This window comes from Camelina sativa, chromosome 16 (genome assembly GCF_030686135.1).
Source record: "Camelina sativa cultivar CO46 ecotype springtype chromosome 16, ASM3068613v1".
In the NCBI taxonomy this organism is placed as follows: domain Eukaryota; kingdom Viridiplantae; phylum Streptophyta; class Magnoliopsida; order Brassicales; family Brassicaceae; genus Camelina; species Camelina sativa.
In genome coordinates this window covers 994,804-1,022,181 of record NC_141895.1, presented here as the reverse complement: position 1 = coordinate 1,022,181, position 27,378 = coordinate 994,804, and the positions used below count along the sequence as shown (strand labels likewise).

Sequence of the window (27,378 nt, the reverse complement as noted above, 5' to 3'; positions counted from 1 at the left end):
CTAGACCATCATGAAGCTTGTTAATAACGTTTACATAACTAGGCATGCAAGCTTCATTCAACCCATAACACATTGCAATGACTAACATCGTCAAACTTATCAACTTATTCATTTTTGTTTTTTTGATGAAAAATGATTTCTTTGTTTTTTTTTTTTTTTTTTGAATAATAAGGGAATCAATCTGATCTAGTATTTATACTTCTTTTTTTGTTCTGTGCAAAATATTTTACATTTATTTACAGACATTAATCTATTTATGGCACTTTTTTTTTGAAACATTTTTTGATTTAAAAAAACATTAACCAATAGAACACTTGGTTAAATAAGAGTTTCGTGTAGAAAATTATGCTTCGCCACACTATAAATTCAACGCTAAAATCAAATTAAAAAAAAAATCAACTGTCAGATCCAATAAACCTATTTAAATGTTTTATTTAAAAATATTAAAGCTATCGGTTGAAATATATTATAGAAGTTTAACATATATATATTATTTTTCTCAATCAAAATTTAAATTGCTGAAATTTGGAAATCTATAATAAATTTGTACTAAAATTATTAAGCAAATAAATCTGTCTATCATTTCATATCTTAATATTTGACTTTTGTACACTCATTTTGACTCATCAAACATTTTTAAAAAGTGGACATACAGGAGCGGTTCAAGGCTTATGAGGGGTGGAGCAAGTGCACCATACTCGTTTCTTAATTCTTGTAAATATTAGTTAAGTTGTATGGTATATGTATACCTATTAAAATCAAGAAGTTTCTTTAGTTTCTTAAGGTTGTGCCCCACTTAAAAATACTAAGTTAGTGTAGTTTATCTATTAAAATCAACAAAAATATCATGTAAATTTACATAAATTATGAATTTATGATAATATTGGAACCATATTTTACATAGAGATTTCAAAAAAATTATAATTTATTATCTTATTGAATTTTGTTATTTTTTACACCGTCTCGTCTTGGGACTAGTAAAATTTTTTAATTTATAGTGTTTATTAATTTATAGAGTATTCATTTATAGATATTTTACTGTATATATATATTTTTAATTACATACCATTACCAATTATGATATTGAAAAATATGCAATGAGTTTATTTAAAGTCTATGAATTTACAAAAATATATAAATTTATTTATTTTTATAAGCGACAATTAGAAAATAGTTAAAAATATATATATATATATATTGACGACCCCCACGGCTATTTGGGTACCCAAGGAAATAAAAATGTTGGTGCAACTCCAGTCTTTCTGGTAAAATAAATCCCATCTTTGCCAGCAGTGTATTCACGTAGCTGACCACATAGAGAAGTAGCGGCTGATCGGTATGCTCGAAATATATCACGATAATATTCCTTATTATCTTTACCCCTGTACGATATGTAACAGCTGATTACCTTCCTTTTCCAAATGATTAATGGCTCGTCGAATGGTAAATCATATACTTGACCATTTTTTAGTGTTAATGGTGCTAAATTATTTGTTGGGTTCTTTTGACGACAATGAACATTGTGAACTAGACCATCATGAAGCTTGTTAACAACGTTTACAGAACCTGCAAGTGTGCAAGCTTCATTCAACCCAAAGCACATTGCAGTGACTACCATCATCAAACTTATCAACTTATTCATTTTGGTCTTTTGATGAAAACTGATCTATTTCTTCTTTTTTTTTGTACTAAGGGAATTACTCTCTAGTACTTATACTTTTTCTGTTCTGTGCAAAATATTTTACATTATTTATCAGACAATCTATTTATGGCATTACTTTTTTTGTTTGAAACATGTTTGTTTTTTGATTTCAAAAAAACATCAACCAATAGAACATTCGGTCAAATGAGAGTTTTGTGTAGAAAATTATGTTTGGACACACTATAAATTCACACCGCTAAAATCAAATTAGAAAAAATCAACTATTAGATCTAATAAAACTATTTAAATGTATTATTTAAAAATATTAAAGCTATCGGTTGAAATATAATATATTTTTCTAAACCAAAAACAAAATTGGTGAAATTTGGAAATCTATTATAAATTTGTACTAAATTATTAAGCAAATAAATTTGTCTACCATTTCATATCTTAATATTTGACTTTTGTACACTCATTTTGATTTCATAGACATATTTTAAAAGTGGACATATACAGTACTTGAAAAACAAGTATAAGTGATAAGATAACACATTTGACGTTGGCAAACTAACTGAAATACAATATCCGTCAAAATATCTAAATTTAAGAGTTCAAACTTCATAAACATGTATAGATATGATGTAGTTAGAAATGGACATAGTATATCTAAAGGATCTTCTTACACCTTGTTTTCAAAAGACTAGTTAACCCGTGTAGCTTATTTTACATGAATTTCAGAATTGTAAGACAATCACTTTAATTTGGTTACATTGTATATTTTATAGATAAAAATCTATGAGAATGCATGCATCTTGGACCATTCAATGTATAATGTATACAAACATTTGATGTGGGTGTGATATGCATATGAAACAATAATCCTCGATAATTAATACATTGCGTACCTTTATTTGTTTTTTTTAACGTAGTGGGAACAAGAATTCATATATTTTTAATTCTATTAAAATACTATTCTTTTCTATTAAAATGTTGCAAAAAATAATCATTAGAATTAAAAAAGAATGTTTTTCAAATCTTTTACTCCCGCCGTTTCAAAATATAAGATGTTTTAGAGAAGTTTTTTGTTTCATAATATATAATGTTTTCAAGTTTCCATAGAACTTTTAGATTAGTTTAATATTTTATATTATGCAGTATTGTTTCTGATTGGTTGAACTTGTTAAAAGTAAAGATTTCTTAATCTGTGTGTTTTAGTTAAAACATTCTATATTTTGAAACGGAGGGAGTATAATACCACTTTAAAATCTGTATTTTATGACTTTATTAGTTATACGTTGCTTATTGCAGTCCTTCCTATTCATATATTTTTATGATTTTGTTTCCGTTCCTTTTTTCTTTCAACGATTTTGTTTCCTTTCCCAACATTTTTATATCCTTCCTATTCATATATTACTACTATTTTTGATGTTGGGAAATAGATATGCTAGTAATAAATTCTTAGTGTATATATGTGACTCTCTGCATGTGTACATTGCCATTAAGTCATTAACACATTCCAGCTAGTTTTTTTTACTTTCATTTCTTTTGTATAAAACATCAAAATTGACTAAAGCCACAGTTCTTGCTATCTTTATGATCGTCCTCGTTTTTGGTTTGTTTTACATCTACCATCCTCTAAACATATTAAAACATTTATAATTATTATTTGTCTCAGCATTTTGTATTCTATAAGAATTGTTTTTAAAATTTATGTTTTAAATATTCATCAGGGATGGCGACGGCAGAGTCGACGCAAGGACAAGAAATATGTCATGATATTTTAATGAAAGGTCAAACTTGTGTCCCTGGCACCTGTGCCACTCTTTGTAAGCAAAAATGGAAAGGAAGTGGCAAGTGCTTCCCAAACGGATTTACTCAGAGCTGCCTCTGCACGTTTCCTTGCAATTCTTGATTTATTTATTTTTTGTTTTAAAATTTGTAATCTATAAATATTAATAATAGTAATAAAAATAATATTGACGCGAAATAAACATAAACATGTTACGGTTTTCAATCTTATATGAATTCTGATTTCTCCTTTTATATTTTATGATATGAGCTATTATAAGCTAAGCGCATGTGCCATGTAGTGATAGATCATTGATAGAACAAATAATTAAATTTAATTGGCATGTTGCATAAATTAGAAATTTAATGCAAAAAAAAAAGAAACAATGATTTACAGTGAAACAAACAAATCTTCAAACATAAATCTTTCAAAGTAGAATGAGTATTTATTTAATTATTATATCAGAAGTTTAAAAATGAAAAAAAAAAATGGTATTTGGATTCAATTCTATTTTGTTCTAAGAATTTATTCAAAGTAGAATGAGTATTCTTTTTTTTTTCCTCATTATTGTTATTATTATTTTTACATCATTTGAACTTTGAAGAGATTTCTTTCCAAAGCAAAATGCTTCCATATCCTTTATCCCTTTGGCTTGTCAAAACATAAGGCTGTAACTATCATCAATACTAGATTTTAACCCGCGGTACACTGCGGGCCAATTTTATAATAATTGTTTTAAAATGAGTTAATTCTTAAAAATTAAGAAATGTAAGATTGTATAATGTATAATCTTGAAATTAGTAAAATTAGTAATTTTTGTGACATACAGTTTCTTGTTCTTGTATAATAACTGTATAATTTTTATTTTTAATTTTGATTGGAGTATATTATCTACAATTCTAGGCACTATCAGCAAAACAATGCGGGTCCGACTTTTGATTCACGTACAATGGAGTATATTATGTCCGCACGTACGTGTGGGTCCAAACTTTTGATTCATATAGAAATAAGTTGAAAATTTACGATTCGAGAATATTTGGGATGAGGTCATAGTTTTAAGTAGTTTTGGTTCAATGCGATACTTCTAAGGAGTAAATAGGTCGTCGATCCTTAACGTGATTATGACATATGTCATATTTTGGATTGTTAATAAAGTTTTTATTTTGTATATTTGAATTATCTAAGACTTATATATACCATCGTGATTACAATTTTTAAATTTTTATTTTTATTATGTTATATTAACATTTTCTCAGTTTCTCAACATTTATTAGGTTGGTTATAAAATCATTGTAATAAAGTAGATAATTTCCACCAATTGTTCATCTAAAATATATTTGGAGTAAAAAACAATTCATGGTTAAAGAAATTAAGCCACAAAACAATTTAGTAATTATAAGAACTATAATTATGCCAAAATGAAAGTAAAGCAACATAAAATTTGTTTAATGTGTTCAGAAGATATTTTATAAGTGGTGAATGGTGATAAAGAGCATATTTTAACAATAAAATTATTTTGGGTGTAAGAACATATTTTTAATGGTAAAATATAGAGTAAAATTGTATATGCTTACTAATTAGATGTTGCTTTGATGAACTCTTTGCATATAAAATATTTTGTGAATAAGTTCGGTAACGTTTTTAAAATTTGACAATAATAATATTCGTAATGATGAGTATTTGGCAAAAAATTTGGTGGGATATAATTTAGCTTTAAATTATTGTAATAATTTTTATAATATATTAAAAATGTATAAATATAAATAAGTGTATGAAGGTAAATACAAATATGATTTTTTCTCTAACTAAAATTATGTATATTTATTTCAGGAAATAAATTTTCTTTTTATATTTTTATATATTTTTTTAAGATTTAGGATTTATTTTCTTCATGTGCGGATCCGACTCTATTTCTTGTAATTTTTGTGACATACAGTTTCTTGTTCTTGTATAATAACTGTATAATTTTTATTTTTAATTTTGATTGGAGTATATTATCTACAATTCTAGACACTATCAGCAAAACAATGTTTCCTCGTAATGTTAGTGTATAAGTTATATAATCTATGTTTTTATAACTTATTCTATGTATTACTTGTACACCCATTTTTCTAAAAAAAAACAAAAATCACATTGGGTCTGTAGAGGCCCATAAAAAGAAAGACAAATTGACCATCAAATATTAATGAGTCTAAAATTGTGTGGCCCTGGACATCACAAATTTAATCGTTTTGACCCATGTTCTCTCACACTCTCTCGTCGTTTTTGTCTGTATGTTTTTTTTTGGATATGAAGAACATATCTGGATAATTTTTTGTCTGTCCAGATGTCCTTTTGAATTTCGTTTTTTTCCCGATCAAAACGATTAAAGTCCATACAGTGTCCGATGAGATTGAAGTTGGTCATAATCTCCGGAATTATAAAGTCATGAAGGTATTTTTTGATCAATAATTGTACTGCGACTCTTTAGGTTTGCTTTATGAGTCTTTCGGTTTGCTATTATATATGATTTGATGCAATCAATTTTCTGTTTTCCAAAATCGGGTTTTGGGATTGAATATTGTTGAACCAAGGAAATTTTAGAATTCTAAATGACATTCTTATTACTCCAACTGCGTTCTGGGTTTTGTTCAAAAACTTCTATAAATCTGACGGATCTTTGTCTTTAATGAAATTCTGAGCTTCTATCCAAACAGGGTTGATATGCACTTGTGATGCATCATAGGAATTAGACAGGTATCTACTTCCTGTTATTTCTTTGTTTTAAATATTTGATATAAACCAAAATATATTTTCATATATATTTGTTTTATTTAGGAAGATGTGAGCCGAATATTACCTTTGTATGTTTTCACTTTGACAAACCAAAATGACACCATTTGATGCCAAAATGACACCATTTGATGCCTCGCAGGCTCCAAAAACTCTGTCAGCGAATGAGCCCCACAAGGTACACATACCCTCTCGTCTCTGTCAATAAAAATCTATTTTTAATTCATGTTTTTTTTGAATAGAGGCTTAAAATTAGGCACATAAATGTAACCTTTTGTCCCGCATCTCAAACACAAGTTTATGCGTCGGCTTGTTGTTAAATCCAACTGTCTCCACATCACCAATGTTCACCACTTGACCGATCACGTCTGAAAATGTTGTACCACAAATAGAAACCAGTAGAGGAAGTAAATGTTTTGAAACCATAGATACTTTAAAAATCTTATTATATAAAGTTGGGTTTTGAAAGTTAGTCATTAACAAGATTTTAACATGTGAAGTTATTAATCTCAGATTTTGACATGTGTAAAAGTTAATATTTAATAGGAAGAATTTGATTACAACAAAAATAAATATTTTGTTTTAAAAAATATTAATATTGTAAAAAGATAATTATCAAAAATTACAGAATTTATAAAAATACAAAGTTTTTTAAAATAACTATAAGGAGATTACCTATATATATATATATTTCATAAAATTAGAAATTATAATATTATTTAATTATTTTTAATTTTAAGTTATTAATTCAAAAAATAATATAGAAAAAGGGATTAAGGAAAATACATAGTTAATTATTAATTCTAAATTTTGTAAATACTCACTTCTATATAAACATAGATCGTCTCATATTTAAATTTTTTATTCAAAAACAATGTTTTTAACTTTTTTTTAATTGGGAAATTGTTTTTTAATGGAAAAGTAAATTTTTCTTATTTTTTTTAACCAAAATTTCTTCCTACTTTCTCCTTTTTCAGTTGGAAATATAAGTAAGATTAATATGTTGACCCAAAAAAAGATTAATATATGCATCTTCTTTTACTAATACTGTATTTTAAAATTTATTTTAGTATTTTTAGATTGTTTTATTTAATTTATATTTTCATCTTTGAATTATTTGGGATTCATATATTACCGTGCTTATAATTTTCTATTGTTTCTTATATTATATCAAATTAATTTTCTTCTAATTTCTCAACCTTGATTGGTTGATCGTAAATCCTTCTTTCTTTTTGCAAACATAAGTGTTACCATTATTCATTTAATCCCAAAGGGAGATAAAGAGTAAAAGCTCATCAATCTAATGGATGGATAAAATAGGCTAATCAAACACAAGCTTACAACAAACATAGATAGATAGATTGGAAAAACATAAATCGTTGTTGATAGATCCATAGGAGTTCAAAGACAGTGACACCCTGGTTTGTGGAAAGGACAAGTTTTTAAAGCTTTTGAAACGTAACAAACTGGCCATCAAATATGAGTCGGTCCACAGGCCGGGAATAAATGTAGGACCCACTTAGGATGTGAGCCCATGGTCTGCGAGTGGACATGGGCTCACTAAGCAAGGTGGCGGTTGAGGCGTTACAAAGATAGAGACTATATCATGGTATGTTAAAGACACTTCCGGGAATACATTGGAAAATTTAACATTAGTTACTATTAAATGATTTTGTGACGTTAGAAAAAGATTTTTACTTTTATTGGTTGTCAGAGCAAGCCATTTTGAGATAGCAAAAAGACGTGAACATTTTCTTTTCACACAGGAGGAGGGCAGATCCGAGGTTCTTTTTATGGTGGAGAAAGTTGGACACAAGGTTATCTCCCCAAGGGAAGAAGGTGGAGGAGGTTGGACGCAATGTTATCTCCCCAAGGGAGGAAGGCAGAGCCAAGGTTCTCTCCACGGTGGAGGAAGGCAGAGCCAAGGTTCTCTCCACGGTAGAGGAGGTTGGACGCAAGGTTCTCTTAATAAGGGATGAGGGCAGAGCCGAGGTACTCTCCATGGTGGTCATATATTATTGTGATGATACATCATTGATTAGTATATTTGTAATATATAAACACATTAACCCAACTATTTTACTTTCATTTCTGCATAGTTACTATCACGAATACATTGGGAAATTTAACATTAGTTACTATCAATAGATTTTGTGACCTTAGAAAAATGTTTTTATTTTCATTGGTTGTCAGAGCAAGCCATTTTGAGATAGCAAAAAGACATGAACATGTTCTGTCCACATAGTATGAGGGCAGAGCCGAGGTTTTCTCTATGGCTGAGAAGGTTGGACACAAGGTTATCTACCCAAGGGAGGAAGGTGGAGGAGGTTGGATGCAAGGTTATCTCCCCAAAAGAGGAAGGCACAACCAAGGTTCTCTCCATGGTGGAAGAGGTTGGACGCAAGGTTCTCTCCATAAAGGATGAGGGCGGCGTCGAGGTTTTCTCCATGGTGGTCATACATTATTGTGATGATACATCACTGATTAGTATATTATGTAATATATTTTTTATTCAAAATATTTTTTGAGCCAATAATTTTAGTAATAAAAACTATGCAGAAGTGAAAGTAAAATAGTTGGCTTAATGTGTTCATATATACATTTTGTAGGTGGTGATAAAGAATATATTTGTAACATAGAGTATATTTAGGTGTAAAAATGCACTTTTAATAGTAACATACATAAAATATTTGTAAATGGATATAAATCAGTGTATTATAACAAAAATAAAATTTATAAATAACATACAACAAATTTTAATATATTTTTGTTAAATTTTAATTTAATTTATATAACTTTAAACCCGCACATCGGGGAGATCCTAATCTAGTATAATAAGAAATCAAAAACATTTACCCATCAACATGTTAGTGTTAAGGTCTGAATCCTCAACTCTTGCAAACTTTGTCAAGCTCAGGAAGTTTGAGTCAGACTTAGGATCACTATCATTGGTGAGACTGTGTTTATATAGTCTGCAATTGGGAATTGTTATGATTGCGTATAAAGAAGAAAGAATATATGGGATTCTCTATTGTTGGGAAGTTTAGATTTTTCTGCTGATAGGATTTAGCAAATCACGTTCAGTAATTTGCGGATTTTTAGGAATATTAGGGGATGTTATGGTTGCGATATCTTGAAGATTGATATCAAAATAATATAGATTGATTATGATTGATTGTTGAATTTGCAGAAAACACGGCTTGAAGTCGAAGGAAGTTAAGATGTAATATAGTTTCTATATTTTCGGGCAACGAAGCTGTGTTTTTTTTTTCATTTTTTTCTAATATTAATTATAATGACATTGTCTGTAAATAAGTCTGAAGCCTTCTTCTGATGATGTGAAAATGTTAATATAGATTTGACCTTTTTCTCTTCTTTCTTGCTAATTAGTAATTAAGATGATTAGTATTTATAATGACATTTTTTTTTTGCTATTCAAACATAGGATTGACTAATGAATCCATGCAGCTTATTTCACATGAATTTCAGAATTGTAAGATAATCTATTTGATTTTGTTACGTTGTATATTTTATAGATAAAAATTTATGAGAATGCATCGTGTGGACCATTCAGTGTATACAAAAATTTGATGTTACGTTGGTGTTATATGCATAATGCATGTGTTACAATTATATACTCGATAAATCTTTTATAATACTTGAAAATCTGAAATTTATGATATTATTTCTATTCGATCAAATCACATAAAAATATTTTTGTCCAATATACCCCCACCCCCACCCCACTCGATTAACCCATATAGCTTATCTTACATGAATTTCAGAATCTTAATATAATCAATTTGATGATTCTTTGTTAAAAAATAAAAGATAATCAATTTGATTTTGTTAAGTTGTATAATTTATGGATAAAAACGCTACGAGATCTGCATATTCAATGTATATAATTTTTTTAATTCTAATCATTAGTTATACGTTGCTTATCTATATATACATTTTTGGGTTCTACCCTTTTGATTTTGCTTATTTAAAATTTTAGTCCCTACAAAATTGCACTAAAAGCAAGAAGTAAAATATGGTAAATTGACAAAATTAATTTTTTATAGAAACTAATTAATTCTACTTAAATTTCTTATTAATAGCAAATTTCTTTTCTATATATGTATTCCAAAATAAAAAAAAAATAGAAAAATCACTTATTAAACTGTATACACTGAAAAATAAACAATCAATTAAATTAAATAATTATATATCAAACAAATAGTATTATTTTAAATAAAGAAAACAGTTAATTATTCTGATTAAATATACATTATACAAACAGTTATAATTCATAATTTTAGTGTTTTTCATGATAAAATTATAATACTTTAAGAATAATTGTATCACTAAATATAAAAAGATTAAAAATTAAAAATATATAATTTTATTACTAAATTAAATACCGCTAAAGTCAAACATCATTATAAATAAAATTAAATAAGTGTCATGTGGGTTAAATCCTAGTTATGTTCTTATTTGCTTTCATTTTAATTGATTTTGTTGTATATATCCAATATATTCATATATTTTTATAATGGGAAATAGATATGCTAGTAATAAATTCTCAATATATATATATATATATACAACAAAATCAATTATATATATATAGGAAGGATATATACAATAAATGAAGTCTCTACATTTGTACATTGCCATTAACATTCCTGGTTTTTTTACTTAACTTTGATTTTTGATTGATTTTGTTGTATAAATCCTTCCTATTCTTGTGGGAAAAAAAATAAAATCCTTCCTATTTGTTGAAACGAAAAACAACAAATAAATTGATTCGAGTGAGAGATAGAATCTGGGCGGACTTTCGGTTTAAATTGAAGTGAATTAAGAAGAATTACGAACTGGACTTTTGTATTAGACTTTTTTGTTGGTCGTAGCTTAAAGATTACACATATCTCTTTCCTATCTCTATCCTCCCATATATAAACTAATCTGGCCTTCGAACTGTCTTCTCCATTTCCTCCGATGATCTCGGCCTGTATCCCACGATTTCCTCCGGAGATTGACCTCGACATTCCTTCTCCTGCGGGATCCTCTTTCTGGACTTGCGACAGGCCCACTTCCGCGGCAGACAATCAGCCCATGTTGGGCTTTTTCCGTTGGCCTTGGATCGTTGAAACCCAACACCAACACTATTCATATATATTATGATGAGAAATAGATATGCCAGTAATAAATTCTCAATACATATATATGACGGCGTCTCTACATGTGTGTACATTGCCATTAACGTTCCTGGTTTTTTTACTTAACTTTTATTTTTATTTTATAAAATCATCAAAAGATGACTAAAGTCACTGTTCTTGCTATTTTTATGATCGTCCTCGTTTTAGGTTTGATTTATATCTACCATTCTCTAAACATTTTAAAATATTTATAGTTATTGTGTTGTCTCAGCAATTTTTATTCTATAAGAATTATTTTTAAAGATTATGTTTTAAATATTTATTAGGAATGATGACGGGAGAGACGCAAGGACAAGAAATGTGTCGTGATCTTCCAATGAAAGGTCAAAAGTGTGTCGCTGACACCTGTGCCACTGTCTGTAAGCAAAAATGGAATGGACGTGGCTTGTGCTTCCCAGACTTTAACGGACAAATTAAAGGCTGCCTCTGCACGTTTCCTTGCAAATCTTAATTTATTTATTTTTCGTTTTTATCAGTTGTTATCTATATAAACAATAATAATAAAAATAAAATATAATAATGACATGAAAAAGAATAAAAATGTTACGATCAATCTTATATGAATTCTGATTTCACTTTTTTTATATGACATGAGCTATTATAATAAGCTACTACTTGAGCTTATGTGCCATGTAGAAATGGATCATGGATAGAGCAATAATTAAATTCAATTGGTTCTAAAAAAAATACAAAACGAAACAATAATTTTAGTGTGAAACAAAAAAAACTTCAAACATGTACATCTTTCAAAGTGGAATGAGTATTTAATTATTATATTAAATCTTATGATAATTGACAACAAAATGAATGGAAAAAAAAACAATGATTTTACAGTGAAACAAACAAATCATCAAACATAAATCTTTCAAAGTAGAATGAGTATTTCTTTAATTATTATATCAGAAGTTTAAAAAATAATAAATGGTATTTGGATTCAATTCTGTTTTGTTTTATTTGAAGAGATTGCTTTATCTTTTTTTTTCTCTCATTATATTGTTATTATTATTTTTACATCATTTTAACTTTGAAGAGATTGCTTTTCCAAAGCAAATGCTTCCATATCATTTATCCCTTTGGCTTGTCAAAACATAAGCTTATGGTGTAACCCATCAATTATTTGACCTTTATCTCTTCTTTCTTGCTAATTAGTAATTAAGATGATTAGTATTTCTAATGACATTTTTTTTGCTATTCAAACATATGATTGACTAATTAACCCATGCAGCTTATTTTACATGAATTTCAGAACTGTAAGATAATCTATTTGATTTTGTTAAGTTGTATATTTTATAGATAAAAATTTATGAGAACGCATCTTGTGGACCAATCAATGTATACAAAAATTTGATGTTGGTGTTATATGCATGTGTTACGATAATATACTCGATAAAATATTGTTTACCTTCGTTTGATTTTAACGTAGTGGGGAACAAAAGAGACTTCAAATCTTTTACAATACTTGAAAATCTGTAATTTATGATACTATTTCTATTGGATCAAATCACATAAAAATATTATTGTCCAATATATATATACATTAACATTCCTGGTTTTTTTTTACTAACTTTTATTTTTAATTGATTTTGTTGTATATATTCTTCCTATATATATATATATATAATTGATTTTATTGTAGATATATATATCCTTCCTATTCAAATATTTTATGATGAGAAATAGATATGCTAGTAATAAATTCTCAATATATATATATATATATATATATTTATGAAGCCTCTACATTTGTACATTACCATTAATTAACATTCTTGATTTTTTTTACTAAACTTTTATTTTTAATTGATTTTGTTGTATATATCCTCCCTATTCATGTATTTTAATATTTTATGATGGGAAATAGATATGCCAGTAATAATTTTTCAATATATATATATATATATATGTCGTCTCTCTACATGTGTTCATTGCCATTACCATTCCTGTTTTTTTGTACTTAACTTTCATTTTTATTGTATAAAATCATCAAAGATGACTAAAGCTACAGTTCTTGCTATCTTTATGATCGTCCTTGTTTTAGGTTTGATTTACATCTACCATTCTCTTAACATATTAAAATATTTATAGTTATATTTGTCTCAGCATTTTTTATTCTATAAGAATTGTTTTAAAGATTATGTTTTAAATATTTATCAGGGATGATGGCGTTAGAGACGAAAGGACAAGAAATGTGTCATGATCTTCCAATGAGAGGTCAAAAGTGTGTCGCTGACACCTGTGCCACTCTCTGTAAGCAAAACTGGAATGGAAGTGGCTTGTGCGTCCCAGACTTTAACGGACAAACTAAGGGCTGCCTCTGCACGTTTCGTTGCAAATCTTGATTTATTTATTTTTCGTTTTTATCAATTGTTATCTATAAACAACAAGAATAAAAATAAAATATTATAATGATATGAAAAAGGAAAAAAAAATGTTACAGTATTCAATCTTATATGAATTCTGATTTCACATTTTTTTTTATATGACATGAGCTATTATAAAAAAAAAAATTTGGACAAAAAGAGCTATTATAACAAGCTACTACTTGAGCTTATGTGCCATGTAGAAATGGATCATGGATAGAGCAATTACTAAATTCAATTGGTAATGAAAAAAATATACAAAACAAAATAATAATTTTACAGTGAAACAAAAAATCTTCAAACATATACATCTTTCAAATATTGTCCGTTTGGGAACCGATAAAATATTATTTGGATTCAATTAAATAATATCCTCGATAAAATATTGTATACCTTCGTTTGTTTTTAACGTAGTGGGAACAAATGAGACTTTAGAAGAATTCATCTATTCTTTTTTATTATTATTAAAATGTTGTAAACTATAATCATTAGAAACAAAAAAAGATTTTTTTTTTCAAATCTTTTATAATACTTAAAATTTTGTAATTTATGATATTATTTATATTCGATCAAATTACATAAAAATATTTTTGTCCAATACCCCCCCCCCCCCCCCAATTAACCCATATAGGCTATCTTACATGAATTTCAGAATCATAAGATAATCAATTTGATTTTGTTACGTTATATAATTTATAAATAAAAAATCTACGAGATCTGCATCTTCGACCATTAAATGTATACAATTTTTGTTTTTTAATTATTAGTTATATACGTTGCTTATTGTGTTCTTATTTGCTTTCATTTAAATTGATTTTGTTGTATATATCCTTCTCATCGTATATTTTTATGATCGGAAATAGATATGCTAGTAATAAATTCTTCATATATATATATATATAATGTCTCTACATGTGTACATTACCATTAACATTCCTGGTTTTTTTCACGTAACTTTCATTTTTTTTATATAAAATCATCAAAGATGACTAAAGCCATAGTTCTTGCTATCTTTATGATCGTCCTCGTTTTAGGTTTGATTTTTACACATCTACCATTCTATAAACATATTAAAATATTTGTAGTTATTGTTTGTCTCAACATTTTTATTCTATAAGAATTGTTTTAAAGATAATGTTTTTTTTTTAAATATTTATCAGGAATGATGATGGGAGAGACGCAAGGACAAGAAATGTGTCGTGATGTTGCAATGAGAGGTCAAAACTGTGTCGCTCACACTTGTGCCACTTTCTGTAAGCAAAAATGGAATGGAAGTGGCTTATGCTTCCCAAACGGACAAATTAAGAGCTGCCTCTGCATGTTTCCTTGCAAATCTTGATTTTTGTTATGTTTTTGTTTTTTTATCAATTGTTATCTATAAACAATAATAATAATAATAAAATATTATAATGACATGAAAAAAGAAAAAAAATATTACGGTATTCAATCTTAAAAATGATATGTGAATTCAATTATATTTTGTTCTATTTGAAGAGATTGCTTCTTCTTTTCTTTTTATTTTTCTCATAATTTTTTTTTTTTACATCATTAGAAGAGATTGCTTTCCAAATCAAATGCTTCCATATCAATATCCCTTTGGCTAGCTTGTAAAACCATAAGCTTATTATGGATATAACTATCATTTTATTTGACTTTTTTTTTTCTCTTCTTTCTTGCTAATTAACATCTGATTGCTTTCCAAATCAAATGATTCCATTTTTTTTTGCTAGTCAAACATAGCACTGATAGTACATTAGATACGTATACATACAATTCATGTATATATATATACACATGTATAGAGATGATATTTACATGTACAATACAAATTCTGATATATCCTGTTAAATCATTTTATGATGACTAAAATCACCATTGTTGCTATCTTCATTGTTTTCTTCCTAGGTTTGTTTAACATTTTAACATTCTCTAAGTATTATTATAAAATCAGTAAGAGATTAATCAAATGATTTTCTCACGTTTTTACGCATTTTCTATTGAGACTTCATGTTTTTTTTTTTTTTTATATATAATAAATATGTAGGGATGGTGGCAAAAGAGACGCAAGGGCAACATATATGTCATCAGGTTCTACTAAATGACCATTGTGATGGACCAACATGCACAGATCTGTGTGACAAGCAGCTGCAAGGAACTGGCCAGTGTTACATGACTGTTGACAGACGACTTATATGCATCTGTAATTATATTTGCAGACCTTGAGACCTGTTTGTTCTTCTTGTCTACCCATCAGGCATCAACCTTTCATCAATCCGTAATAATAAATAGTAAAAATTTCTTGCAATCTCATGGAAAAACATAAATATCCATCTTAAATGTGAAACTTTTACTTTGCCGTGTAGTTTAGCAGTTAGCACAAGACTACAAGTCCTACAAGTAAATGTGTAATCTTATTGGGTTGGTTGTTTCATAAAACGCATCGTTTTGTCAAGAGAGAGTGAATATTATTTTATAATTTATAAAACGCATCGTTTTGTCTAGAGAGAGTGGTGGTTGCATCACGACGTTTCGTCGTCGTGAAAGAGTTAAACTTTAATTTTGGTCCCGTCGTCTTCGTCGTCGTGATGCACAAATTGAATATCAGAAGCTTACGTCTACATTTGAAACCGTTTACTAATTACATTCACAGAAATGCTGATCGAACGAAACTTCACTCGAATCTGGTTTTGGGAGATTTTTCTAAATCCGGTCGGGTCAACGAAGCCCGCCAAGTGTTCGATAAAATGCCTGAGAGGGATGAGTTTACCTGGAACACTATGATCGTTGCTTACTCCAAGTCAGGGAGACTTTCTGATGCAGACCAGATTTTTCGTAGCAACCCAGTGAAGAATACAATCTCATGGAATGCTCTGATTTCTGGGTATTGCAAGCATGGACTTGAAGATGAAGCTTTGGGTTTGTTTTGGGAAATGCAGTTTGATGGGATGAAACCTAACGAGTACACTTTGGGGAGTGTTATTAGGTTGTGTACTTCGCTTGCTTTGCTTCTGAGAGGTGAAGAGATTCATGGGCATACAATAAAAACTGGGTTTGATTTGGATGTTAATGTGGTGAATGGTCTTCTCGCTATGTATGCACAATGCAAACGCATCTCTAAAGCTGAATACCTCTTTGAGACTATGTCAGGTGAGAAAAATAATGTTACATGGACTTCTATGCTCACTGGTTACTCTCAAAATGGATTTGCTTTCAAGGCAATCGAGTGTTTTAGGGATTTGACTAGAGAAGGAAACCAGTCGAATCAGTTTACATTTCCTAGTGTTTTGACTGCTTGTGCCTCGGTTTCTGCTCGCAGGGTAGGGGTCCAGGTACATGGCTGCATAGTTAAGAGTGGTTTCAAGACCAATATCTATGTTCAGAGCGCATTGATTGATATGTATGCTAAATGCAGAGACTTGGAAACGGCAAGAGCTTTGTTAGAAGGTATGGAAGCCGATGATGTGGTTTCTTGGAACTCGATGATTGTAGGGTGTGTTAGGCAAGGTCTTATAGAAGAAGCTCTGTCCTTTTTCGGAAGAATGCATGAGCGAGATATGAAAATAGATGATTTCACAATCCCATCCATCTTAAATTGTTTTGCTTTGTCTAGGACAGAAATAAAGATAGCTTCTTCTGCGCATTGTCTGATTGTGAAAACCGGGTATGGGACTTACAAACTTGTGAATAACGCTCTTGTGGATATGTATGCTAAAAGAGGAATTATGGATTCAGCGTTGAAAGTTTTTGAAGGGATGATTGAGAAGGATGTGATATCTTGGACGGCTCTAGTCACAGGCAATACACATAACGGATGTTATGAAGAGGCATTGAAGTTGTTCTGTAAAATGATAGTTGAAGGCATTTTGCCTGATCAGATTGTTACATCGAGTGTATTAAGTGCCTCGGCAGAGTTAACGCTTCTGGAGTTTGGGCAACAGGTACATGGGAATTATATTAAATCTGGTTTTCCATCATCTTTGTCAGTAAACAACTCTCTTGTGACAATGTACACAAAGTGCGGAAGCTTAGAAGATGCGAATGTTATATTCAACTCTATGGAAATCAGAGATTTGATAACATGGACTGCTCTAATTGTGGGTTACGCGAAAAACGGCAAAGCTAAGGACTCCCTAGAGTTATACTATCTAATGATAGGCAATGGCATAACACCAGATTACATTACCTTTATCGGGTTACTATTTGCTTGTAGTCATGCCGGTCTCATAGAAGAAGCTCAAAGCTACTTTGATTCGATGAGAGCAGTTTATGGTATCAGACCAGGACCTGAACACTATGCCTGTATGATTGATCTCTTTGGTAGATCTGGTGATTTCGTTAAAGTAGAGGAATTGCTGAATCAAATGGAGGTTGAACCAGATGCAACTGTATGGAAAGCGATTTTGGCTGCGAGTCGGAAGCATGGGAATATTGAGAATGGGGAAAGAGCAGCGAAAACTCTCATGGAATTGGAACCAAACAATGCTGTTCCTTATGTTTTGTTATCAAACATGTATGCTGCAGCAGGAAGACAAGACGAAGCTGCAAATGTTCGTAGATTGATGAAGTCTCGTAATATAAGCAAAGAGCCTGGTTGCAGTTGGGTTGAAGAGAAAGGTAAAGTTCATAGCTTTATGTCTGAAGATAGAAGACATCCGAGAATGGTTGAGATATATGCCAAGGTTGATGAAATGATGCTTTTGATTAAAGAGGCTGGTTATATAGCGGATATGAGTTTTGCCCTCCATGACTTGGATAAGGAAGGCAAAGAGCTTGGTTTGGCTTACCATAGTGAGAAATTAGCTGTAGCGTTTGGTCTACTTGTTGTACCATCTGGAGCTCCAATCCGGATCATCAAGAACCTTCGTGTCTGTGGGGATTGCCACAATGCAATGAAGTACATATCGAGAGTATATCTTCGGCATATCATCTTAAGAGATTCTAACTGCTTTCATCACTTTAGAGATGGAAACTGTTCTTGCGGAGACTATTGGTAAACATTTTGCATTAGAAGAAAAAACTCGGAAAATTCTGCATTTCTGTCTGCAACAATGGAAGCTACAAAGTTACAACCTTACAATTATACACTTTCAAACTGCTAGGCCATGTGATTGCAGAGGTCAGTGAGAGGGTTCATAACCAGAACAATGCTATCCGTGTGATCAAGAAGTCTCTGGAAATCAAAAACAAAATGGTCATTTCCTTGCATGCTCAGGTATTAAGCGATGACGTAGTTCAACAGATGCACCAGCAAGTTCTGCAATAAGAGAAAGATGAGCATTTTCCGGGTCATAGGCAAGTTATAAAGGAAAGCTGAGTGTTGTTGGCAAAACCTTGAGCTGTGAAATCAAACAATGGAGGAAGTGCTCTTCCATTAGGCAAGGATGCTCTCGGGTCTCTTAGATCATCGAAGAACGGATGTGCACAAGCTTCAAGCTGAAACCAGAGTTAAATTAGAAGAGTTGAAGAAGCCATTTTAGTGATGTCAGAAATCAACTGGGTTTCTCTCTTACCGCTGTGCATCTCAGGTTTGGTGAATACTGAAGCAATCTAGAGGCAAGATCCATTGCTTCTGGAGATACCTGTCTCCGGAAAATCTAGGAAAAAACCGTAAAAAGCTTTAGATTCTTTTGTAAGCAAAACATAGTCATTCTATAGAATCTCTTAGTGAATTTATATATATATACCTTGTGCCATGGCTGAGCTTTTATCTGGGGGAACTTAAAATCATTGTAACGAGGATTCATGTTCTTTATCTCTTCTCTTGCAGGTGTCCCCAAAATCTGGTTATACAGAAGAAAAATTGCAGAACACAGCTCTGAGAATCTGCGACCCTCCTAAGTAAAACAGATGAAGACAAGAAAAGAAAAACGATCTGTTGTTACCTTAATTATCTCCACCAATTGATCAACACTGGTCTCTCCAGGGAATAGAGGCTGTAGACATTAAAAGCAAGAGATAGGTTCAAGGAAAATGTCTGAAATCAAAAGTTTAAACTCCGAACCAAAGAATTTTCTTACATGTCCAAGAAAAAGTTCAGCCATGACACAACCTACAGACCACATATCGATCGCGCTTGTGTACTCTGTTGCTCCAAATATGAGTTCAGGAGCTCTGTAATACCTTGAGCATATGTAAGATATATTGGGTTCTCCTGGAATCTGTAACCAAGAAGACATCACTACTCATGTTTTCTATAACAGACGGTGAAATCTAAAAACCACATTTACAGCTATGAAACATACCAGCATTTTAGCGCTCCCAAAATCGCAGATCTTAACCTCATGCGTAACATTATTGACCTGCCAAATGCATCGATAATTTCCCAAAATTACAAAAGTCAGAGAAGTACTACTATACTACCCTCACTGCCTCGCAAGAACTACTTTAAAAATGCTACTTACCAATAGGTTTTGCGGCTTAATGTCACGGTGACACACTCCAACTACTCCATGCAGATAATTCATAGCACGACAAATCTGGTTTCAACAAACAAACGTTTCTCTCATAATCCCAAAAACTAGAGAGTAGAATTCACAACTAGAGCTCGATCCTTTACCTGATAGGTATAGAGCTGAATATAAATCAAAGGCATATGATGATTCATCTTGGTGTAAGATCTCGAAGCACGGTATATAGTCTCGGGAACATACTCAAGAACAAGGTTAAGATAAAGCTCGTCTTTCTCAGTGGTAGAGAAGAAAGAATGCTTGAGCTCAACGACATTAGGATGTTCGAGCATTCGCATGATCTGAAGTTCTCTGTTTTTGTATCTCTTGTCCTGTAACACTTTCTTGATTGCTACTTTTTCTTCTGTCTCTAAGCACTTAGCCTATACATAAAAACACGTAATTAATGAACATATCAATCAATCACATTTTAAAATGTCTTGATGATCAGTTGGTCTGTTTATTTTTATTTTACCTGGAAGACAACACCAAAGGAGCCAGTCCCAATTACATGTTCAGCTCTGTAGGAGATTGTCTGGATAAAGAAGAAACAAGAAGAAAAAAAAAAATCAGAATTTATATATAGAAAAGTGTCGTCATATAGAGAGAAGAGAAGCAAAATCTGATAAAAAGGCACCTTGTCTCTTTGATCATTCAAACCCTTCTTCTTGGTGGTGATAATTCGTCCAGATTCAGTCCCATTACCCTTGATAATCACACCGTCCGTATCCTATGACCAAAGATCATTCATTAGGTCCAAAGATTAAACGCAAATAGTGAAAATTACAAAGAAAACAAGTTTGAATGAAAACCTTGTCATCTCCAATACCCATGTCCTTTTGATGGTCAGTGGTAGAAGAAGAAGAAGAAGAAGAGAGAGAGTCTTTCTGGTAAGTCGTCGTAGTTACCGTAGAATCTGTTTCTTCACGGTTCTGGTTAGGCTTCGATCTCGGCGTCTCAGTTTCTCCTCCTACCTACGCACGTTTTACCGAAAAGATAAATAAATAAAGAAAGGTTCAAGCTTTCTTTAAACCAAACCCAAATCAAGAGAGAAGTAATTACAAACAAAAAAAATGCTTACGTTATTATTATTATTATCAGAAGAGATGAAATTGCGTCCAGAGGCAATACTCGTCAATCTACGTACCACATTCATCGTTTTCAAAGAAAAAAAAAACAGCAGAATGTATCCAAAAAAACAAAACGAATTAACAAAAAAATCAAGAAAAACAAAAAATTTTTTGTTTTGTGTTTTGAGGAGAAAGAGAGAAAGAGAGAGAGAATCAATTGCCACTTTTGTCCTCTCTCCTTCTTCCCTTCTCTGTAAGAAAACGAACCGAACAGAAGAAGAAGAAGATCAAAAGGTTTCTTCACGTTAAAAACTGACAAAACTCTGTATTATATATACAAAAAGCATATTTATAGAAACATCTATTAATATATCTGCGGCGGAGCGGATATAGCTTACACCAACAGGCAAAAAAAAAAAAACAGATCACCCATCATTGGTCAAATACACACACACACACACACACAATCCAAAGACCAACCAATCATTCTCTAACATTTTTCCTTAATTTCTGTACACAAAGAAGGTCACAAAAGCAAAAGAAAGAATGACGAGCGTGACCGTTTGTTTTATTCAACGGTGGTGATCGGTTTCATCATACTTCATTACATACGATCATTGATTCCCGCGGATTCTTCGGGAGTTTTGACTCTTTTCCTTTTCGGCCGTTTGTAATCTTTTTAATAATGATACTCAAAGTCTCTCTATAAAGGTGTTAGATCCAATGGACTAAATTTTGAGCCCAAAACTATTAGTTTGTAATGGACTATTTAAAAGGCTTATTTTCTTAAAGCCCATAACATAGTAGTAGTTCTAATGGCGGCCATTTTTGTAAGTGTTTTTGTTTTTTGTTTTTTTGTGTGTGTGTAACCTGTAAGTGTGCTTGAAACTAAATTGATGCAATCACGTGTTTCATTCTTCTTCGTTTGGTTCCTTTTTGTATCTTTTTTCAATGTGCAAGTACAATAGCAGCATAGCTACTTTTTACTTGACCATTAATTAAATAAAAATGGTCCAACCTTCCTTCTCTTTTTCTTATGGAAACATCTTAGGTCCAAACTTGCCTTCCTTTCACATTATGAACTACCACAAAAGTATAATACGGATAGAGCATATCGTTTGTCTTCATGATTTATGTAACCAAAAGCCAAATAAAATTATAAACGTTTTTGTTGGTCATACTTACTAAAACAAATCAACACTTACATTTCATCAAACATGATAACCCAAAATACAACATTTGTTTTTGTATGTTGATCAAATCTCATCGAGTCAATACCCGAACCATCACAAAAAAAAAAAAACGGATACCTCACAAAATGAGGTTCGTTCTTGACTCAAATCTCCACCCCGTAATCCAAATCTCCCTCAAATCAGGTGCTATCACAATGAAGAGCAGCTTTAATCTTCTGAACCGTGCACGATATCAGATTATTAACCGTCTCTACAGATTCCACCGTCAACTTAGCCGTAGGCAAACTATTCACCAGTATCTGAAACGCCACCGTTAGTAACGACCCTCCTTCCTCCATGCACATCCCTCCGTTTCCGTTTCCGTTACCGTTAGGTTCCTCTGTGGCGCAGCGTTGCGTACCGGCCTGAGCGTTCGGGAGGATGGCAAATCCCGAGGGAAGGAGTGCAACGTAAGCAGAATCACCACCGTTCATCACAGCTTGCATTGCGGGGATATCAACAGGCGCGTACACCACAACCGCTCCTGCTGCGTCTATGCTCGTCTCTTGTAGTATCAGCATACTACTCTGGTTCGCATTTACAGCCTTCAAATTAAAGATTAAAAATAAAAATTAGAAGGCTCGAAAAGGAAACAATAAATTAAAAGCTGAGTGGCTTTTTCAAAAGTGTCACCGTCACAAGCCAGAGAAAGCTTACGGGTAAAAAAAAAAAATGGAGAAAAGACACCAATAATTCAGTTAAAAAAAAAAATAAAAGGAAAAATAAAGATTTTATTTTTCAAAACGTCAGAGCCAAAAAGGAAAGAAAAAGGTCAAAAATGTCTTATTAATATTGACTTTTTTTGTTTCCCCTGCAATACTTCCAAATTCTAGATTTGTCACTTTCCAATCACACGCGACAAGATTCATATGACAACACCATCCTTGGGTCACACTACACCACAAGTCCTTTCACACACTGTAGTTCTTAATATAAAAACATTTAATGTCCACATTAGCCCGGTTCCATTGATTTAAAACTCAAAACTTAACCGACTTAAACTACAATATTCAACGAAATACTAAATTCACCAAACCAAAGTTGTAACAAACGAAACCAGATTTTTTTTTAAAAAAATTAGCTTAGTTAACGCATGCATTATACAGTAGAAGTGTAAAGATAGATAATTTCGATGCTTACGCTGGCACGGAGGAGGGAGACGGAGTTGGAATGGTCATGTCCTTTAGCTATATGGGCCATCTCTTTCATTGGTCCACCGTTAGATAAGATGTCCCATTCGGATCTCAGCCCTTCATTTCCTAGGAAGTCAAACAACCGCCGTGGAGAAACCGGCATCCACACCGACGTCGCTGCGTTCAGTACGATCCCTGGCGGTTCCCCGGGAATGTTTACGCTCTTCCTAGTCATGATCCTAACGTCCTCGTCCACGTTACCTACGTTAAGTTTGCTCCATTTCTGTAATGATGAAGCACAGACTCCCCCGCAGAAATTATCAGTCATCCTCTTCGCTAGCTTTAGCATACTTTTTCTCCCATTGCAGTTTATGGCTGTGCCCATTAATATAAGTAACAAAAGATTAACATAAAATTAATTTAACAAATGTGACTCAATTGATATCAAGATTACTGTTTGATAATTACATAATGAACAACTATCATGTTTTCTTGTTGACTCAGTCAACAGTCGTGTTAATTATTATATAATCTTCTTTTTTTCTGGTAGATAAGATGAGAGTCACGTCAACAACATTCTAGAAAGATAAGAGAAGAGTTTTAACAAAGAGATTCATTTTAGAATTAAATCAGAAATGCAGGTGTTGTAGGGAGCTTACGGGTTGGGCTAGGGGAAGGGGAAACAGTGGAGGACATGAGAATGGTTAGGCATTCGCATTGACGTTGTAACGCAGCCATCCATCGATGTGCGCCAAACGCTAGGCCACAGCTGAGTAACGGTCGGTATAAACGGTGGGTGCGGTTTTCGTCATACTCCGTATGCTCTATCCATGTTACCTGCAAATTTGCATAAACCCATTTTGCGTTAGACTTCATTTATCACAATCGTTTTTTTAGGTATAATGTGAGCTTAATTTAAACAAATAATTAATCGTAAGAAAAGGGAGAAACTTTATGCACGATCCAAGGGCACAGTAGTCGGAGATTTTTAGATGCTTCTGATCAATAAAATAAAAGTGTTTTTTTTTTACATGCATAATTAAAGTTATAAACCCAATGCATAAGAGACCTTTATTATAATTTCCCGGACAAAAACAAAGAGCTTGCCCGTTTCCTAGAGAAGCGTGAACACTACTAGGGTCAATCCTAAAGGTGAATAGTGAAACTTCCAAATTGTCTACTAATTCAGTATGTTCTACTTTTTTACTCTCCTTAAGTTTTAAAAATAATAATAATCACCCAGAAAGTATCATATATTACCTTAGAGTAGCCATTGGCTATGTCTTGTACGAGGCAACCGGACGGTAACCTTCTACAGCTCGAAGAAGATCCTTCTCTAATGGAATCAATTGAGACATCCACGACCGCCCAAACACCTTCTGCGTGCTGTTTACAGAACCGCAAGAACGAGACTTGTCTAACCGGCACTAGTGGAGACAGCAGTTGAAACTCTGCTTGCATCTAATTAACCAAAACCAATAACAACATTAAAGAAAGACCTATTTGGTCAATTAAGAGTTTTGTGTATGTAAATGCATATATTATATTATATATACCAGGTGAAGTGCACCATTTCGTGTCCCTCCCATGCCACTAGAGATAATCTCAGTGGTTGAAGTTCTTGAGATCATACTTGGAAACATTTCCGCCCATCGTTCCTAAAAAAAAAAAAAAACAACCATTGTAACAAAAGATTAGTACTTTTTTAAAACTTTTGTTGGATTCGGCATTACTACAATTATTAAGTGTTTTAGTGTTACTAACCGAGTCCATCAAAGTTTCAACGAGGGCTAAGCTATTGATGATAACAGTCCCAGATTCTTTAGAAGCTTCTGAGACAAACCCATCTGGTTTAGGTCCAACACACCGACTGAAACTTGTGTCATACTCTTCCCGGTTCAACACATCAAAACCAGTATCCGAACTCCTAACCCAGAGCGGGTCACGTGTCTGAGCCATATTGACAAGCTCATCCATAGCGGCAAGAGCCAAATCCAAATACCTCGATCTATGATCAAAATCACTAACACTAACCGATGGTTGATGATGGTTAACCGAAGCCAAACCAGAACCGGTTCCATTAGAAATCTCAAATCTAGGAGACGAGAGAGTGAAACCCCCACCACCAGCACCACCGTTACATCCAGCAGAGCCAACACCAACACCGAGAACAAGTGCGGAGTCCGGTATATAATGAGAACCGTTAGACCGGCCAAGGAATTTACCGGTTAAGGCACAGACACGGTCAAGCTCATCTTTAAGACGGGAGTTTTCGATGCGAAGATGTTGCTCTTCCATGGAGATGTCGGCGAGAACGGCAGGTCCGCCGCAGTTACCGCACATAGGGTTTCTCATAGCTTCGCGTACTGACATATTCTCAGCTCGAAGCTTGTCGTTCTCTTGCCTCAACAAAGCGTTCTCATGCCGCTCAATCTGGGTCTGTAAACCACAAATCAAAAGTTTAAATTTATTCTATTAAAAAAAAAAAAACTAAGAGAAAGAGAGATTTAGAACCTTCATCTGAGTCCGACGATTCTGGAACCAGAACTTGACTTGACGAGGATCTAAGTTAAGTCGACGGCTAAGATCAAGACGTTGCTTCTCGTCTGGATGTGCACACTCTTTAAAAACCCTAAAATAATCAAAAATTTGAGGATTCAAAATCAAAACAAACTCGTAGAAGAAGAAGAAGAAGAAGTAAAAAAAAAAAGGGATTTTGTTTTAGTAATACGATTCGAGGTCTTGAATTTGTTTAGGGGTGTGACGATGGTAACGTTTCTTCTTTTTGAAAGGAGGTCTATCATCGGAGGTATCTAAATCGTCACCGGAGACAGCTTCAGCGTTATCACTTTCAGATCTGCTTTCTGTTGTTACATCTTCTCCTCCTCCTCTACTAGTCTTCTTCTCGCGAGTTACATTCGACTCCAATAGTACCTCTCCGTTTCTACTCATCTCTCCATTTGTCTGCTGCTGCCAAAAATTTAGAGATTATAAACTAGTAGTAGCTCTTAAGGAGAAGGAAGAAGAAATCGAAGATTTAGAGAGCTTACGAGTCCGAGGGAGAGGCCATGAGAAGAGAAAGGGCGAGAGTTAGGTGTACGGCTGTGGAGAGAAGGAGTAATGGCGGCGGTGGTTCCGAGCATGGTGTCAACGGCGGAGAAAGAGAAGTGGTGGTTATTATTGTACGGAACATCGGAGAGAAGCTTCGAGGCTCCGGCACCGTCGACGCCGGAGGAAGTATTGTCGAGAAAACCGTTGAAATTCATGAAAATTTTTGATGATAGAATGAGGAAAAGTTGAAAACGAATTAGAAAAAATCAGCCATGGAAGGTGGAAAAAGCCCTAACTGTTAGAGAAAGCTTTTGTCGCTTCGGTGTGCATGTCCATGAACAGAAAGAAGATAGAGAGATAGAAGAGAGAGAGAGAGAGAGAGAAGATAATAAATGCAAAGGGAAAAAGAAGACGACACAAACGACAAAGAAGAGAAAGGGGTAAAAAAGGGAAAAGAGGGGGAGATGTGGAGTCATGGAAAGCCTTTGAAAAGTTGGGTTTGACTCTTTTGACGTTACTTTTGCCATAAAAGTCCACTTCCTTCCAGTGGTGATTCAAGCAAGCCTGACTTTTTTATTTATTTCAAGTTTACTGTTTTAGCCCCCCCTTCTCTTCTTTGTTGTAGTATATTTTACAGGTTTGTGTTTTTGGGATGTGTGAGTTCGATTGATTTCTTCGT

General features: G+C 32.4%; 4 protein-coding genes, 1 long non-coding RNA gene and 2 pseudogenes across 16 annotated transcripts; 5 read left to right on the top strand and 2 right to left on the bottom strand.

The window, feature by feature from the left end:
• The first annotated feature begins 1,428 nt into the window (after positions 1-1,428).
• Positions 1,429-3,613, top strand: LOC109129422 (putative defensin-like protein 119 pseudogene; annotated as a pseudogene).
• A 2,027-nt stretch (positions 3,614-5,640) lies between these two features.
• Positions 5,641-9,575, top strand: LOC104749157 (uncharacterized). 8 transcript variants are annotated; one of them, XR_015584651.1, is made up of 5 exons: positions 5,641-5,864; positions 6,128-6,167; positions 6,346-7,812; positions 7,970-8,195; positions 8,397-8,965. It is a non-coding gene; the product is annotated as an uncharacterized LOC104749157 (long non-coding RNA). The 8 variants fall into 8 exon arrangements; XR_015584649.1 differs by having other exon boundaries at positions 6,346-6,381; positions 8,397-8,839; XR_015584653.1 differs by having other exon boundaries at positions 5,680-5,864; positions 6,253-6,381; positions 8,397-8,839.
• Positions 9,576-14,702: 5,127 nt separating this feature from the next.
• Positions 14,703-15,262, top strand: LOC109129657 (putative defensin-like protein 119). Its single transcript, XM_019238183.2, has 2 exons — positions 14,703-14,801; positions 14,928-15,262. Exons 1-2 carry the CDS (start codon positions 14,753-14,755, stop codon positions 15,104-15,106), a joined length of 228 nt encoding a protein of 75 aa, XP_019093728.1. The 5' UTR covers positions 14,703-14,752; the 3' UTR covers positions 15,107-15,262.
• Positions 15,263-15,591: 329 nt separating this feature from the next.
• On the top strand, positions 15,592-16,072 carry LOC109129654 (putative defensin-like protein 128). Its single transcript, XM_019238177.2, has 2 exons — positions 15,592-15,672; positions 15,812-16,072. The coding sequence occupies exons 1-2, from the start codon at positions 15,624-15,626 to the stop codon at positions 15,988-15,990; spliced, it is 228 nt and encodes a 75-aa protein (XP_019093722.1). The 5' UTR covers positions 15,592-15,623; the 3' UTR covers positions 15,991-16,072.
• Positions 16,073-16,183: 111 nt separating this feature from the next.
• LOC104753210 (pentatricopeptide repeat-containing protein At4g33170 pseudogene) lies at positions 16,184-20,004 on the top strand (annotated as a pseudogene). Of its 2 annotated transcripts, XR_015584648.1 has the most exons (3): positions 16,184-16,914; positions 17,084-19,396; positions 19,535-20,004. The product of XR_015584648.1 is annotated as a pentatricopeptide repeat-containing protein At4g33170 pseudogene, transcript variant X2 (transcript). The 2 variants fall into 2 exon arrangements; XR_015584647.1 differs by having other exon boundaries at positions 16,228-19,396.
• Positions 18,755-21,848, bottom strand: LOC104749156 (shaggy-related protein kinase beta). The gene is made up of 13 exons (XM_019237547.2): positions 21,295-21,848; positions 21,026-21,187; positions 20,851-20,943; positions 20,689-20,748; positions 20,324-20,596; positions 20,169-20,243; positions 20,010-20,066; positions 19,785-19,925; positions 19,650-19,700; positions 19,452-19,547; positions 19,278-19,361; positions 19,098-19,200; positions 18,755-19,021 (listed from the first exon to the last, which is right to left on the bottom strand). Exons 1-13 carry the CDS (start codon positions 21,367-21,369, stop codon positions 18,960-18,962), a joined length of 1,332 nt encoding a protein of 443 aa, XP_019093092.1. The 5' UTR covers positions 21,370-21,848; the 3' UTR covers positions 18,755-18,959.
• A 620-nt stretch (positions 21,849-22,468) lies between these two features.
• On the bottom strand, positions 22,469-27,247 carry LOC104749153 (homeobox-leucine zipper protein HDG1). Of its 3 annotated transcripts, none has more exons than XM_010470735.3 (9): positions 26,699-27,247; positions 26,380-26,615; positions 26,163-26,280; positions 25,413-26,087; positions 25,205-25,306; positions 24,909-25,109; positions 24,308-24,485; positions 23,656-24,023; positions 22,469-23,060 (listed from the first exon to the last, which is right to left on the bottom strand). In XM_010470735.3, exons 1-9 carry the CDS (start codon positions 26,912-26,914, stop codon positions 22,656-22,658), a joined length of 2,499 nt encoding a protein of 832 aa, XP_010469037.2. In that variant the 5' UTR covers positions 26,915-27,247; the 3' UTR covers positions 22,469-22,655. The 3 variants fall into 3 exon arrangements, with proteins under 3 accessions (XP_010469037.2, XP_010469036.2, XP_010469038.2); XM_010470734.3 differs by having other exon boundaries at positions 26,380-26,618; positions 26,699-27,124; XM_010470736.3 differs by having other exon boundaries at positions 26,380-26,612; positions 26,699-27,117.
• Positions 27,248-27,378: the final 131 nt, after the last annotated feature.